The sequence below is a fragment of the Jaculus jaculus genome, chromosome 9 (assembly GCF_020740685.1).
Source record: "Jaculus jaculus isolate mJacJac1 chromosome 9, mJacJac1.mat.Y.cur, whole genome shotgun sequence".
NCBI lineage: Eukaryota > Metazoa > Chordata > Mammalia > Rodentia > Dipodidae > Jaculus > Jaculus jaculus.
The window spans coordinates 125,926,493-125,943,469 of NC_059110.1; the positions used below are offsets into that span (position 1 = coordinate 125,926,493).

At 48.5% G+C, this 16,977-nt stretch overlaps 1 protein-coding gene across 2 annotated transcripts in view; it reads left to right on the forward strand.

Annotated features, from left to right (window-relative positions):
- Window positions 1-16,977, forward strand: part of Slc39a11 (solute carrier family 39 member 11) — a 408,615-nt gene that overhangs the window by 50,142 nt on the left and 341,496 nt on the right. For both annotated transcript variants that reach the window (XM_045159412.1, XM_004655147.2), the window contains exon 4: window positions 7,323-7,481. In XM_045159412.1, coding sequence (XP_045015347.1) covers window positions 7,323-7,481 — 159 coding nt within the window. The remainder of the gene's footprint in view (window positions 1-7,322; window positions 7,482-16,977) is intronic.

A 16,977-nucleotide genomic window follows, 5' to 3' on the forward strand; every position in this document is an offset into this window, starting at 1 on the left:
TAACAGGCTCATTTCCATTATTTATTGTTGGCCATTTTTTTTTTTTTTTTTCTGGCCCTGGCCTTTCTTGAAGTAGCTTAGATTCCAATGTTGAAGAACGCCTATGGGATCAATTATTTCATCCTAGACTGTTAAGTTTTGAAACTGGCACATAATAATTGTATATGTTTATAAGGTATAAAGTGTCACTTTTACGTAGGGATAGTAGGCAGTGATCTGCTTAGGGTAATTTCTGTGACTATGTGAAATTTCTTACAGCTATCATGGATTATATGTTACATTACTGTCTTCTGTATTCATCATGCTGTGTGATAGAACATCAGACTTTATTGGTCTTATCAAATTGTAGCTCCATGTTTATTTACTAATCTCTCCTCACCTGCCTTTCTCCCCTACGTTCTTCAATAGTATGGTGACCACAATTCTGTTCTCCACCATTTTGAGAACAGCTTTTGTGGATTTACATATGCATGAGTTTAGGATTTACATATGCATGAGTTTATTCCCTATTGTCTTTCTGTGCTCTGCTTATTTCACTTAACATAATGCTCTCCAGTTCCGTCCCTGATGCTACAAATGAGAAGAGTTCATTCTATCCAGTGACTGAATAGTATCCCGTGTGTGCATAGTCTACATCTCCTCCAGCTCCTTATCCGTGGTTTACACTTCCGTGGATTCCATGCCATGCTAGGGGCAGTTGTACTGTTCTAAACCAAGGCGTGTATGTCTCTCCCACATGTTGAATTCATCTCCTTTGGGTATATACCTCGTAGTGGGTTTATGGTAGTATGGTAGTTTACGGTTTTAATTTTTTTTTTTTTTTTGGTTTTTTCAAGGTAGGGTCTCACTCTAGCCCAGGCAGACCTGGAATTCACTATGTAGTCTCAGGCTGGCCTTGAACTCAGCGTGATCCTCCTACATCTGCCTCCCGAGTGGTGGGATTAAAGGCATGTGCAACCACGCCCGGCTATAGTTTTAATTTTTAAATACATTTAATTAATTAATTAATTAATTAATTAATTAATTTAAGAGAGAGGGAGAGGAAGAGGCAGATAGAGAGAAAGAGAGAATGGGCATGCCAGGGCCTCCAGCCACTGCAAATGAAATCCAGACACATGTACCCCCTTGTGCTTCTGGCTTACTTGGGTCCTGAGGAACCGTGGTCCTTAGGCTTCACAGGCAAATGCCTTAACTGCTAAGCCATTTCCCCAGCCCCAGTTTTAATTTTTTTCCAAGAGCCCCCATGTTGTTTTCCCAGATGGCTGCACTAATTCGCATCCCCATTGTGGTGGTTTGAATGTGAATGTATGTCATCCAAAGCCTCAGGGATTTTTGATTAAGATTAAGCATGCAAATTGGGCGTCCAGTTGGCAGAGTCCTGCCGGGCAAGACTTGTGTCACTGGGGGCCCTGCTGTGTGTGCAGAGAGCAGTTTCATCTCTGGCTGTTCGTGTTTTGCTGGCTACCCTGGTGATCTCTCTCTCGGCTGTGGATGCTGAGGTGAGCCAGCTTCTTCCGCCATCTGTAGTGTTTCCCCTGGATCCTGTAAGCCTGAGATAAACCCTTTCCTCCCAGAAGATGCTCTGGTCAGATGTTTGTCCCAGCAAAGAACAAGTGACTGGAACGCCCACCAACAATGCACAAGTCTTCCCTTTTTTTTTTTTTTTTTTTAGGTGACAGGTGAATTTATTGGAGCTGCTCTTGGGAGCATGGGTAACTTAAAAGCAGCTGCATCACCACAAAGCCCATCCCATCATGGGTGACAACTCGCAAAAGCTGCCATTGTGGAGCTTCCCACAAAAATTTCAGGCAATTCCACTGAAGTGTCTCTGCCTTCTCAGCAAGTATTTCCTGTAGTAACTTTCTAAGGTTCCAAACCTTGTTTTATTTGCTTCCTGAGTCTCCAAAGTCTCACTGGCTTCCTAAGTATCAGGCTCCTGTCTTCCCCTTTCCATGAGGGGATCTTTCAGTTCTGAGTAAATAGATGCACAACATTTGGTTACTTATACATTGCCAGTGGAGGCTGACACTCATCATCCCTCTTGAAATCACAGACAGTAGAAATGCAAAGTAATTTACTCTTATGACCCACTGGACACTACCAAAGTATGCAAATATTATAAATGCTATATGAGCCGTGGTAACTTGCTTCTTGAAATATGAAGACCATTAAAGTTACATTTATGAGAAAGGCATCTAATATGTTCACAACTGTGCAGCCTGGGAGGAAACGACCTTGAAATGTTAAGAGTGGCTGCAATTTTGGTAATATGAAGTCTTCCCTTTTTGCTACATCCTTCCACCGCCTGTTACCTTTTGTCTTGTTGATGGTCGTCATGTTCCTTTCAGCCCAGATTCATTTCTCATTTCAGGATGCTTTGCCCAATAAGAGACAGCGGTAATTTAAACTTGGTCTTTACTCTGCAGTTTTTTAAAATTAAATTTGGTTTTTATTTATTTATTTGAGAGGGAGAGAGAGAGAGAGGAGAGAGGGCAAATGAGCACACCAGGTCTTCAAGCCACTGCAAACTAACTCCAGATGCCTGTGCCACCTTGTACATCTGGCTTACGTGAGTCCTGGGGAATTGAACTGAGGTCTTTTGGCTTTGCAGGCAAGTGCCTTAACCACTAAGTCATTTCTCCAGCCCTACTCTGCAGTTTTTAGAATTTCATAAAACACCGTGGTCCAGGCAGGATTAAGGATTGGTACTGCTTGCTCAGGGGATGGACAATCAGATCTATTTGAGATGGTGTTAGTTTGCCCTGGAGCTTTGAGAGGCCTCTCTCTCTTTGGGTCTCATGTCTCCTGTCTGTGTAATGAAGTATTTGGACCAAGTAGTTTCCTAAAGTTCCTTTTGACTCTAAGCAGCACGGTGGTTCTACCAGTGGACTGTGGATTATCTGTAAAGTTTTGGAACTTGTATGTCAACTTCTTTTCTCATCTATGAAAAACGTCAGGTTTTAAACAATTACTCAGCCAGTGTTTGTCAGAGCAGTGAAAGGCACTAGAGAGTGAGTCTGTGTATTACTTAATTTGGAAGGTAAAAAATCATTTAAAATGTACGCATTAGACTAAAAGGTGAGCGTTGAATCACTTCCTGATCATGCATTCTGATTTCTCCACTCTCACTCGGTCCCTTCATTAGCAAGGATGACAGAGAGCTCTCTAGCCAACAAATTTGAAAATCTTTGTCCAAAACTGCTCTTTTGGATCATGCACGCTTACAGAGAAGTTCAAAGCCAGATGGCTCAGTGGTTAAAGAGCCTTGTTTGAAAGCCTGCAGGCCTGAGTTCAATTCTCCAGTCATCTATGTAAAACTGGAGGGACAATCGTTTGCAGCAGCAAAAGACCCTGGCATGTACACACACACATGTGCATGCACATGCAAATAAATAAATAATTTTAAAAAGCACAGGGCTGAGGAGATGGCTTAGAAGTTAAAGATGCTTGCTTACAAAGCCTGCTGGCCTGCATTCATTTCCCTAGTACCCATGTAAAGCCAGATGCACAAAGTGGTGCATGAATGTGGAGTTTGTTTGCAGTGACAAAAGGCCGTGATATGCCCATACTCTCTCTAATAAACAAACAAACAAACAAACAAACGTTTTCACAAAGCACAGTCCACATCCTGGCACGTACAAGAGTTTGGATGCTGAGAACAAATACAGGGAGCTGGGAGGCCCTGGCAGGGCGCAGCCGTGTGGGTAGGGAAGGAGGAGTGGGTTGAAGGTAGTCTTAGTGTGGCGGTGATGGGGAATCCAGGGGAACATAGACTCAGCACCTGTTTCCTGTCTGGCGTGGTGGCTGCACTTCCTCATGTGATTCTTGCAGCAACGCTGTTGAATGGTATCGTTTCTAGTGGGCTCAGCTGAGCAGCAGAGAACTCAGGCTGTCTGCTGGGATGACCCAAGGAATAAATGGCAGAGCTGAGATCCAAAACCCAGATATAATCTTGAATCCTAAAGTGCCCCGTTGCAAACATGGAGTCTAGCCAAGGGCAGAGGACGCTTGCTGGAAAGGATGGCAGAGATGGGTCTTGACGTTGGCAGTGGATGGAGGTTTGATGTGGGGGGACATCTGCAGAGGACAGCAGACCTCTGAGGGGTCCTCACAGACAGTTAAGCCAACCTTAACTCTTTTCATAAGCTGTGGCTAGATTTTTATTAGAAAAGTCTACAATTCCCTGACATTCAGAGGAGTCACAAGGTCGGGCAACCATCACACCTTCCTCTTACAAATGTTTCCATCTTAAGTATTAAGCAGAGGTCCCCCCTTCCCCTGTCCACCATCTCCTGGCAACCCACCTGTTTCCTGTTCTGGATATTTCATGTCAATGTCATCAAGCTATTGGTCTGATATCATGTCTCTCTTCCCACTGCAACTCATCTCACTCCCTTCTAAAGACCTCTGAGCATGATATTGGCTGCACTCACATATCCAGAATCATCTCCACCCCCATCCACTGTCTTTAATCTCAGCCGCAAAGTTCCTTTTGATGGAAAAGGGAATACAAGTTTGGGTATTCCTCATGGCCATCTTGTCTCTCACCCATGCCCTTTAAATTAAACAACTTTTCTTGGAGCCCTTCTGTCAGTCATTTTTCACAGGCACCCAACATCACATATAGATTGTTCTTTGGCCAATTCTCATAGTATGTGGGGTTCAGGGAGGCTTGCAAAGACAATACCCAAAGGAAATTCAACTGGGACACAGATTTGACTGGGAAGATGAACAGCACCGATTGTCACATTTGGGATATTCTTGTGCTGTGACCACCCCAGACTCCAGCTTGTCCTTTCCTGAGAGTACATTCTGTGTTCCCTTTCGAATGATGTGTACGTGAGACCTAGGTGTGTGTCTTACACATGGGACAAAAAACAAGATTGGTACCCAGAGAGGAAGAGAGATGGGAGTGATGATAGAAGATGTTCAACTTGGTGTTGAAAAGGAGGTGTTCAAAGGCTGGGGAAGTAGTTCAAGTGATAGTGACAAGGTTGTTGCATCTCCTTATGCCAGGACAGGGTATGGGGAGGGTTTGGAGGACTAGGTGAGTGCTGTCCCTGGGTCTTAGGGTTTTAGGGTTGTTGAAGGTGCGGCTTTACGGGACGTTCTGAAACAGGCACGGAGATGAGCTACCAGACGGGTCAAGTTTACAAAGAGGAACAAGGACATCTTTTTCTTTTCTTTTCTTAATCTCTGTACCCCTGTGGATGTCCTCTTTGATGGGGGAACCCCTCAAGGATAATGTTGGATTCTTTTTTAAAATTTTTTATTCAAGGTAGGGTCTCACTGTAGCCCAGGCTGTCATGGAATTCACTATGTAGTCTCTGGGTGATCTTGAACTCATAGTGATCCTCCTACCTCTGCCTCCCGAGTGCTGGGATTAAAAGTGTGTGCCACCATGCTCTGATGTTGGATTCTAAAGCAAGTGAGGTGAGTTCTAGAAAAGAGATGGAGAAAGAGGAGTATCCCTTGGGTTTGTTTTTTTGGTCAGCTTGAAGTTGAACCGGTCAGCTTTTGCATCCATCTGGTTGAGATGACTCACTTTCATTCTTTCTGGAAGTTCCAGAGGCAGATGAAGACTATTTCTGGGAGAACTGGGTCTCTAGCAAGGGCTGTGTGTGAATGGTGGCTGGCAGGAGGGCATTTGTGCATTTCTGCACGGATTTGATCTTTATTGCTGTGCTGCTAATGCCTGGCTCTGTCACTCAGAGTGTTATTTTGAAGATGGGTGATGCAGATGTATTTTTTAAAGGCAAGGCATAATTAAGTAATTTTTAGAAATCCATTCAACATTTTATGTGTCGATGATGACTGTCCCGTAGTTACGACAGGTGGTGGGTGTTCTCTAGCCACGAAGATGTCACAGCGTGTGTAAGACTAAACAGCTGTGGGTGATCGTCGGATGCGGTCGGCGCTGGAGAACCTTTTGTCAAATAGACCTGGCTGACATTCGTGACTTGTCTCATTTCCCCCTTCACACGCTGAGTTGACTGTTGCCCTGTCTGGCCCTTGGATCAGTCAATACTTACTGCTTATGTAGAAAGGAGCGAGTTACATTAATATTCCTGATTCGATTTCATGATATACAAACGGCATAGGAACCAGTATGTCCCATGGGGCTGTGTTGACAAGGCATGACGCCAAAGGTAAACCCTGCTCCCTGGAAATAGTATGGTAGCATGTGATCTATAAATATCAACACCTCTCTTCCTTTCTAGACACGAGGAAATTAATGAGACCAGCCTGACATTGACTTACTGGTGTCTTCTAACATTCCCAAGCCTACCCACGCAACGCAGTAGGAAGGTCCATCTTTTTCTTTTCTTTTCTTTTCTTTTCTTTTCTTTTCTTTTCTTTTCTTTTCTTTTCTTTTCTTTTCTTTTCTTTTCTTTTCTTTTCTTTCTTTTCTTTTCTTTTCTTTTCTTTTCTTTTCTTTTCTTTTCTTTCTTTCTTTCTTTCTTTCTTTCTTTCTTTCTTTCTTTTTTTTATGCTCCAGAGAGCAAGAAAAGAGCTAATAAGTAAGCCTGGAAGGGAGATAGATTTCAGTACAATGTAAGGAAGTACTCCATAGTAATTAGAGTTGTACTATCATACACTGGGGGCTTATGAAAACAATGAGCAATTTGTCTTGGAGGTTTTCAATTAGAATAGGATTTCTGAATATTATTATTATGGGCATGTGGGGCCAGATAATTCTTTATTTCTATCTATTTATTTAAGAGAGAGAGAGTGGGGGAGAGAGAGAGAGAGAGATGAGAGAATGAGTGCAAACAAACTCCAGATGAATGCACCACCATGTGCATCTGGTTTATGTGGGTGCTGGGCAATCGAGCCTGGGTCCTTAGGCTTCACAGTGAAGTGCCTTAACTGCTGAGCCATCTCTCCAGATAATTCTTTGTTGTCCTTAGCTGTGATGTGTATTATAGGCTGTTTATCACAAGATTCTACAAGCAATCTTCTAGCCTCATGCTAGTGTGGCAACGGAAAGTGTCTCACCATTGTCATTGGACCAGTAGACTGAAAAATCACCCCCTGGTTAAGAACCACTGAGTCCAAGGTTATCTGATTGCAGTCTGGACTCCAGCCTCTGAGGTCAACTTTATCCTGCCCTGACTTGGGTTCTTCCAATAGGAGTTCCAGGAGGAACACTGTTTGTGGAGGTGACATTTTAGTTGGGATAGGACCTGCCACCCTGGATTAAGGCCTCAACACACATGGAATCTAGGGTTTATTTTGGGCCACAGAGAGCAGTGGAGACCGCGGGTCAGAAGGCGGCCTCATGGCTGCATTAATGGTTTGCCGCTGCTGTGACTTCGCAGGTCATGTTAGCCGCTTCCTATTGGTCTCTGCTGGCTCCAGCAGTCGAGATGGCCACGTCGTCCGGAGCCTTTGGTGTCTTTGCGTTCTTCCCAGTGGCCGTGGGCTTCACCCTCGGAGCTGCTTTCGTCCACCTGGCTGACCTCCTGATGCCACACCTGGTGAGTACCAATTGCCTCTGTGCTATGTTGTCAGCAACATCAGCCCTGAGCAGTCGATTCACCTCTTTTCCACCTTGATGGATCCTTTCATGCTTCCGCTGACTGGCATAGTCCGAGCAACCAGCCAGTCCTCGGGCAGGGCGAATGGTGTCTCCTCCCAGGAAGACAAGCGCTCGCTCGGCCACGTGACTAACCCCCGTCTGGTATATCTCGCTAAGTCCAGATTCTGAATGTCAGATCTTATGCAAAATATAAGGTGTGCCCACGTCGTGGCACTGAAGCTGGGGGAAGGCATTGGCCGCGATCGTCATCCTGGCGAGCTGATGATGTCATTAGGGAGGTGGCGTCACCCTCAACTATAGCAGAAGACCTTTGTTAGCATGTCCCATCCACACAGGCTGATGGGAGGGTGGGGGAAAGATGGATGTGTGGGGAGCTGCCATCGGCGGGTCGTGTGCCCCTGGGCTGCAAGTCTGCTCACCACAGATGGAGGGTGACTTCGCTGTGAAAGTCCAGAGTAAAAGTACCGACACGGGGGAGGGTGACCTAGAGCTTCCAGATTTCCTCTGTAGAAGTCAGGCTTGTGGTTTAGGTTGGGGAAGGGGTCTCTCTTGCTCATGGGGAAACCTCGTGTGAACTGGAGCCCCAAGGGAGGGATTGCTGAGCAATGGGCAGCTGCAAGCCACTAGCCCGCCTCTGTCAACAGAATGCCTGCTGTCACCTGGGGGCAGGGTGAGGCAGCTATCTACCCGCATGCCACCTCTTGTACCCCAGTGAGTCCTGGAGCCGGGCAGAAGTAGGCCCAAGTCAGGGTCGGGATTCCTGGCTCACCTGGAACGGGGAGGGGCAAAAGAAGAGTCACATGGGGGGGGGACTGAGGTCCAGGGCCATTGCTCCTACTGGGTCATGGTGAGATAGGAGGCAAGCAACATGTACGCCATGGCACCGGCTGAAGTTTTCCTTCTCCGTCTTTCCTTCCTCTCTCTCTTCTCCCCTTAACTCCCCCCTCCCTTCTCCCTCTCCTCCTCTCTTCTTCTTCTCCCTCCCTTGTTTGTTCAGACAGGATCTCACTGTATAGCCCAGGTTGGCCTTGAACTCAACACCCTCCTTTCATCTCTCGAATGCTGGCATTTCAGGCACGTGCCACCGTGTCTGGCCCTTGCCTTCTCTCTCATCATGTTTCCAGCCAGTGAAACAGAATGAGAACTTCCCGGGACTTCAATTCCTGGGCCCCGGGGCCGATGAGAGACAATGATTGCTCACGGGACAGAAGGATGTCCTCTGGACCTGGCAGTTGGATGTGGTGGTTGGATGGACGTCTGTGACTGTCCTGAGGAAACACCATCTGCCATTTATTTTCTTTCCACTGAAAGCGTGAATGATAGTGTCTGTTTCTGCCCCTGTGGGCATTTGGCTTCCTTGCTGTCAGATGTAATTGTGTGCTGGTCGCCATCATGGGCAGGTGCCACGTTCTGCTCTTAAGCCCATCTCGCTGTGTGTGAACTTCCTACGGGAGGATGTCCTGCTCAGCCAAGGAAAATCCTGTAGCCAGTGTCCCGACCTCTGAGACCGCAGATGGAAATATGGCCCAGTGGGTTCTGCAAGCCCCCTGGCTGAGTCCTATCCAGCTTTCTTGCTGTCCTTATGACTGAGGGATGGGAATGGCAGTGGGGTCAGGCTTGGGGTCAGGCTTGGGGTCAGGTGTGTTTGACCAGCTGTCTGAGCAGAGGGGCGTTCTCTGAGCAGTGTAAATAGTTCCTGGCCAGTTTGTGCAGCATGCTCTCCTCATTAACCTTTGGTTCATGTTTGTTCTAATATCTGCTTTGAATATGGAACCTCTCCCGGGGTGAGACTTGGATATAAAAAAAAAAAAAAGCTAGGGATGGTTACAGAGCAGAGGCTGTGTGGGGCGAGGTGGGAGAGTAAGGGCTCAGAAACAGGCCTCATAGCCATTAGAGGCTAGACCTCACTAGCTGGCAGAGAAATTGGCAAACATCTGTTCCAGGGCATTTGAAAAGAAATGGATTCTTGCTGTTAATGTGAGAAGCCCATTGTCTCAGAAGGCCTCATGAATAGACCAGCCTCTTGCTTCCACTTGCTCGGGTCCCTGAATACAAATGTCGAGGGAGGTGTCGCTTGTGTTGGAACATGGTGCACTGCCCTTCACCCCGAGGCGGGCCCAAGTCTCTCTCCCGTGACGACTCTGTCCATTTGCTGACAAGGGTGGCAGCCTGGGCCCTTGGCAGGTGCTCCGTGGAGTGTGAGTTCGTGGGCTTGGAGCTCAAGTCCTGTGGTTATCGAGCTTGGATCAGGCACTCACAGGGGACATACCAGGGTGTGAGAAATATTTTCAGTATGTTTGCCACCCTTGGAATTGATGAAACAGCTGGTTTTGAGGCTGTGGAAAGTTCTGGGGGTAAATTTGGCTTGAGATTGCTTCAGTGTCCCATTCGTCATGAGGCCCAAGGGGGCAGCAGACGGCCCTGGAGCCGGGGTGAAGGGAGATGGAGAGCTCTTGGTTGCGGCACTGACTGGGGCTCTTTCTCCTCTGGGATGGGCCAGGGGTGAAGGGAGGCACCTGTGGAAAATCCCAGGACTTTTTCTCTTCTTTGGGGCAACACTTGGAGTTTGATAGGGTGAAAGAAAGTCAGTTTCCTTGTGTCATTTCATCTGAGGGAAATGCACAGGCAGAAGCAGAGGTCGTAGGGATCTGCGGCAAGGCTTTAGCTGGAACCCTTGTCCGTGACAAGTGCAGATCCCACTGCCTGGGGACAATGAGAGCCACCCATCCTGGAGTCGAAGGGCAGCTGGATTCTGGGGTGGGAAGGAAATGGTGACTAACTGACTGTGGCCACCCCGCCACATTTCTCTTCATTCAGCTTTTCAGATTTGTCTCCCTGTTGGCGCAAAGCGACATCTTGCTCACCAACAGGGCGGCATTCGTCACAGCCCGTGAGGTTGAGGCCATGCTGGCTTTGTTAATTTTGAGTGCATCACTTTGCTCCCCGAACTGAGTTTTGTTTCTATTTAGTTATCTGGGAACAAGGGAGAGATGGCTGTGCAGTACCTCTTCATGGGAAAGGGCACTGACTGAGATTTGTAGAGACTTTGTCAAGTGGTGTCTTAATCAAAGAGGAGGAGACACAAGAGTGTCAGCCGCCTAGGCCTGGGCAGAAGGGCTGGTGGGATGGGAAGTGCTGGTTGAGCTGGCCCTCGCCAGAAAGTCCCTTTAGGATGGCCCTAGGGAGGTAGAGAATGGAGATCAAATAGCTGTTAGGGGATATGGGCATTTTTAATTTTGTAATGCTTTATTTATTTATTTTGAGAGAGAAAGAGAGAGAGAGAGAGAGAGAGAGAGAGAGAGAGAGAGAGTGTGTGTGTGTGCCAGGGCTTCTAGCCACTGCCAACAAACTCTAGATGCATGCACCACCTTGTGCATCTGGCTTTACTTGCGTCCTGGGGAATCATATCCAGGTCCTTAGGCTTTGCAGGCAAGTACCTTAACCACTGAGCCTTCTCCCCAGCCCAGATATGGACATTTTCTGATCTTTGCAGTTTCACATGGGTGTGAAGTTGCAAGAAGGTGGTCTGAGGGCATCATTTTCTTCAACTTAAAGCACAGTTTTTTATTGGGGGGGGTCAAAGACCACCATTGGGGAGCAGGGTGTGTGTGTATGTGTCTCCAAGACATCTTTTCCTTCATTTTAGCCAAAACAACACAGAAATCTCACTGTAAAAATGTCATTTTTTGTTGCCTGTTTGTGTGTGTGATGTGCATGTGTGTGTATGCCTGTTCATATGTATCAGTGTACATGTGTGTGTGAGTGCACGTGTCCACGTGTAAGGAGGCCAAAGGCCTGTCAGTGGCCTCCTCAGTTGCTCTCCACCTTATTCTTGGGAACAGGGTCTCTTGCTAAACCTAGAGCTCGCCCATTCATCTAGACAAGCTGGCCAGCAAACCCTGCCCACCTCTGCCTCCCCAGCACTTTCCTGTGCTGCCGTGCCTGCCCTCAAGTGGGCATCAGGGACCCAAATAAGGTCCTCATGCTTGGGCAGCAATCACTTCACCTCCCCAGTTCCTAAAAACTTTGTGTGAAATTCCCTTCTCACATTCTCCCAAGACCACCCTGTCAACTGCTGTCAGTAGTTTAGCAGATATCTTTTTATGAGAGAGATAGAGAATTGGCACATCAGAGCCTCAGCCACTGAAATCAAACACCAGACATTTGTGCCACCTAATGGGCATGTGTAACCTTGTGCTTGCCTCACCTTTATGCATCTGGCTTATTTATGTGGGATCTGGAGAGTCAAACATGGGTCCTTAGCCTTTTCAGGCAAGTGCCTTAACCACTAAGAAATCTCTCTAGCCCTTAGTGGATATCTTTAAAAATATATTTTATTTTCCAGGTGTGGTGGCACACGCCTTTAATCCCAGCACCTGGGAGACAGAGGTAGGAGGGTAACCATGAGTTCGAGGCCACCCTGAGACCACATAGTGAATTCCAAGTCAGCCTGGATTAGAGTGAAACCCTTCCTTCAAAAACAAAACAAAACAACAAAAAATTATGAGGAGAGAGTGAAAGAGAAAGGGGGGGGGGGAAGGGAGGGAGATAATAGGTATTCCAGGGCCTTTTGGCACTGTAAATAGCCTCCAAATGTAAGTGCCACCCTGTGCATCTGGCTTTATGTGGGTACTGGGGAATTGAACTTCGGCCATCAGGCTTTGCAAGCAAGCACCTTTCACTACTGAGCCACACCCCCAGTGCATGGGTATCGTTTCAGTCATGCTATTCCATTATTTTTTTCCCCCTAAAGTAAACCAGCTGTTGTGTCTTTTAACTATACAGACACAAGAACGCGTTCCATTTGCATATATTGCCAAGCAGGCTGGAGTCAACTTTATGGCAGCGCGGCCCTGTCTCCAGTGAGCTCTCTTGTCTTGTAGTTGTGTGCACACATTCATGCCTATTTGGAATTGTTCTGTTCATTCTCTTTTTAAAATTGTGTGTGTGTGTGTGTGTGGTGTTTATGTGAGGGGGTGTGTCTGGTGAGTATGTGTGTGGTCCACATGTGTGTGCATGTGTGTGTACGTGTGGAGTGGTGTGTGTGTGTGTGTGTGTGTGTGTGTGTGTATGTCATGGCGTGCTTGTGGAGTCTGAGGACAACCTTGTGCGTTTCCTGTGCTGTGTCTGCCGCTGCGCGTGCGTCAGTCTAGCTGCCTGTGCACGTCCAGATTCTCCTCGCCTGGCCTCCCATTGTCACAGGCGGGCCCATTGGGGTTTGAGATGCGCGCTTAGTGTCTGATGGGACATGGACGCTAGGGAATGGAACTCAGGCCGCCAGGCTTGCAAGCAAGCACCTTTGACCCCGGCACCGTATCCCAGATCCTGCCTTCGCTTTGGTGTCTCTTAGCAATGACGAACGGCTTCTACGCGTGGTCATTCTAACATCCACCCCGCATGTTAGCGCCGCCGGCCCAGTGTCTCCCCGGCGGTTTGCGCCGTATGTCTAGGAAGGGAATCTTGTTTTGCGTTTTCTGGAAAACAAATGGCAATACACTGTCTGTTGGTGCTGCCTGCTTTTTTTTTTTCTGGCTTGCTTCCCATCTTGGCACCCTTCTCCCGAGGAGCCGTGCGCTCCCACACCCTTCTTCCCTCCTTTGGTGTTTGACATCTTGGGGTCGCTGCCCAAGAGGCTGCAGTGGGAAGGGAGGAGGTGGGTCCTGTGGCTGTCTAGGGCTGTCTTGTCAGAGGTCTTGGCTCACTGTCCTTCCTGGACAGGCTCTGAGTGGCAGGGGAGGTCAGCTCCCTCCTCCACTTGTCACTGTCCCCAGTCTTGTTATGTGTCTTCCAGTTCTGATTGTGGTGACGAAGAAGATGGCTCTTTCGAAAACTTGTCCCAACACAATGTGCATACACGTTTAGCAAGCACCTGGCGCTGGCCGCATCGGTGTTTGGCTGCTTCCAGGGACCACATAGGATGAGTGTCTGTGTGACAGATGTTAGAAGAGGCCAGTTTTCTCCCCCAGACGGGTGGTCACATGTGTTTCCCTCAGGATTTTTCTCTGCCATTAGCATTCTATATGCTCTTTCACAAATGAGAGGAAGGGGAGAGGAGAGGAGAGGAGAGGAGAGGAGAGGAGAAGAGAGAAGAGAGAGAGAGAGAGAGAGGGAGAATGGGAATGAGCTGCAAGCACAGCTTACTGAAAGCAAAGAGGAGACTTGCAATGCTCCACCTAAGAACCTGGGGTGCACTTGATTCTGTCAGGCATGTGCACCAGAGCTGACTGTGGAGGTGAAAGGTGGTCTCTTGCATCCGACTTGGGATCTAGGACCATGCTCTTTCTGACACTCTGTTGAAGTTTGAGAACCCCACCTTTGCTTCACCTGTAAGGTGTGCCCTGGCCTCATCCATCACTGACATTTGGCTGAGCTGGATGGAGCCTCAGTAGCAGTGGCTGGTTCTTCCTGGTGGGGACACGGGGTGGCATCTGAAGAGGCTGGCACATGGAGTGGGTTTTGTAGTTCCAGGCCAAGGAAGGTTAAGTTTTGCAACGCACACCCTTGCTTAACTCTATGCACATCGGTATTAGTCTGCTGGGCTGTCATAGCAGGCAGAAACAATAGACATTCTTCCTTGGAAGCTGGAAGTGCAAATGTTCAGTGTTGGCAAGGCTGGTACGTCCTGAGGTCCCTCTCCCTGGTCGGCAGATGGGCACCTTTTCCCTGTGTCTTACATGATGTGATGGTTGATACTGGGTGCCAACTTGACAGCATCTAGAACCACCTAGTAGACGAAGCTCTGGGCGTGTGTGTCAGGAAATGTCCCAAGCAGGTTAACTGGGGGTAGCAGTCACCCTAACTGTGGGCAGCACCATTCTGTGGACTGCGGCCCAACACTGCAGGAAAGGGAGAAAGCAAGCTGAGCGCCAGCACCCACCACCCTCTGCTTCCTGACTGCGGGTGCTGCCTGCTCCCACTGCCACGCCCTCTGCCAGCATGCACTCCACCCTCCGGAATTGGGGAGCCCAGATAAGCTCTTCTTGCTGGAAGCTGCTCCCTGCAACTGTGCACACAGTTTTCCTCTGCAAACACCACCCTTGTGTCTCTGGCTGTCCAACTTTCCTCTTGGAAGGGCACCAGCTGGACTGGCCTGAGACCCACCTAGCGGGTACCATTTTACCTCATTCATCTCTTTAACGCCCCATCATCAAATAAAATCACCTTCTGCGATACCGAGGGTGGGACTTCAATATATAATTGTTGTTGCTGGGGAGCGTGATTTAATGCAACCCAACAGCTTTGCAAAAAAAATTTTTTTTTTTTGACACAAAATGAGGCTAGAGAGACAACTAGAGTGGAGGGAGCTGATGTCATCAGAGACCACATGGTGGGCACTGTGTGTTCCGAACATGAGAGCCAGCGGTGGACAGCAGTTCCCCTGTCACCTGCTGGTGGGCTGCGTGGGTGTGCCTGGGGGCGGGGGGAGCCGGGCATGCTCATCCATCCACAGTGCTGATTAACTTCACTTGTGCGTGGAGAGGGCATGTGGGCAGTCGGGAGGGGCTTCGTGTTCCCGGAGCTCCACTGGCAAGGACAGCAGAGCCTTTGTGAGGCAGACGGGGTGCTTCATGGCACCAGGGACCCTTGGCACGTTTGAGCTACTGGCTCTTCACAAGGCGATGCTTGGAGGGAGCTGGCATTCCTGTCCTGCCGGGCACAGGTACAAGTGACAGCCTTGGTGGAGGCAACTTATCTTGCCATCAGAGCCTCATAACCCTCCTGTGGCTTTTTGGAGAGTGGTCAGCTATAGCTTAGGGTCCTTTTGATATGCAAAGAGGCAAGAAGGAGGTTGAGAAAACTTCCTAGTGAAGTGTGCTGGCTGCTTCTTAGAGAGCGATGTGGCCCAGGGCGCTCCTCAGTGGGGGAGCACCCTCCTGGAAGCCGGAGGCCCTGCGTTCAGCCAGTGCCACAAAGACCAACATTCGCACCAAAAAGGCAGCAGCTTGACTGCCCCGTGGGTGCATTTTGAGGGCTACGTGAGAGTGGTGGGAACACATGCCACGGGCTCAGTTGCTTCTTTTTCACATGCTTTGTTTCCTCGGGCGACAGTGTCGATGGCCCTTTTGTGCATAATCCCGGCTCTTGCTCGTGGCAGGACCAGAAGGCAGAGGACCATGGCATTTTGAGGATATCTGCCGTCCACTTTGGCCGTGTGCTCTTGCGTGTAAGAGTGCGTCTGTGTGCGCATGTGTGTGGAGAAGCCAGAGGACAGCCTTGAGTGTCATTCCTTTCAGGTGTCACCCCCTGGACTGGAACTTGGAAACTTCCCAAGTAGGCTAGATGGGCTGCCAGCATGTCCCGTTGTCTGCCCCTCACAAGAGCTGGGATGTCAAGCACTCAGCACTAAACCTGCCTTTCTTTTCTTTTTGGAGGCAAGCCCAACAGACTGGCATTTTTAATGAGAGAGAGAGAGAAAGAGAAAGGGAGCACACCAGGGTCTCCAGCCACCACAGTTGAACTCCAGATGTGTGTGCCACCTTGTGTGCATGTACAACCATGCACATGTGCCACCCTGTGCGTCCGGCTTATGTGGGATCTGGGGAGCCGAACATGGGTCTTTAGGCTTCACAGGCAAGCACCTTAACCACTAAGCCATCTCCCCAGCCCTCCCCCCTTTTTAATGTGGATTCTAGAGATTGAAATCAGGTTCTTGTGTCTGTAAGGCAAGCCCTGTACCATCTGAGCTACATCCCCAGCCCTCAGCTTTTGACAGAAATATGCTTCCGTCATACCAGTGATGTTTATTCCCAGAGGACTCTCAGTGGGACTGGCATAAACACACACACACACACACGCAGAGAGAGAGAGAGAGAGAGAGAGAGAGAGAGAGAGAGAGAGAGAGAGAGTCTGCTATTTCAGTACAGACTCACTTGCTGAGGGGTGGGGGGGCCACTCCTCAAGCATCAAATGATTCTTGCTAGCAGGAGTTCTTAAATGAGAACAGAGCATGTTTAGAACCTTCTAGAACTTAAATTCATTTTCCATCTTTTTGTATGTTATGTTGCATGCTCATGATTGGATGCCTGTCTTTTCTTGCCATCATTTGAATTAAGCACCATGTTTCTGAAAAATTTCCAAGTGAAACCACGAAATTGGAGCCATTGGATGGTAGGGATGACAAAGAAAGCTGATGGGGAGGTCTAGGCAAAAGCAGAAAGTCTGCATCTGAGCTGATGGGACATTCACAGGAGCTGAGCGGTCTGGCTGGCTCACAGCTTGTCCCCAGCCAGGTGGCAAGCGCCACAGCACTTTGTAGAACTTCGCTGGTCACGCTGGTGTTGCCCACCTGTTGCCATGCTGATTGGGCCAGGCAATCAAAGTCCTGGGAGGCTGGGAGAAATGGGCTGGTGTCAGGAAAGAAACGGACAGTAATGTTTGGGTATGGAGATGTGGTTTGACCAAATTGTGGAGGAGGGAGTCTGGTTACCACCACT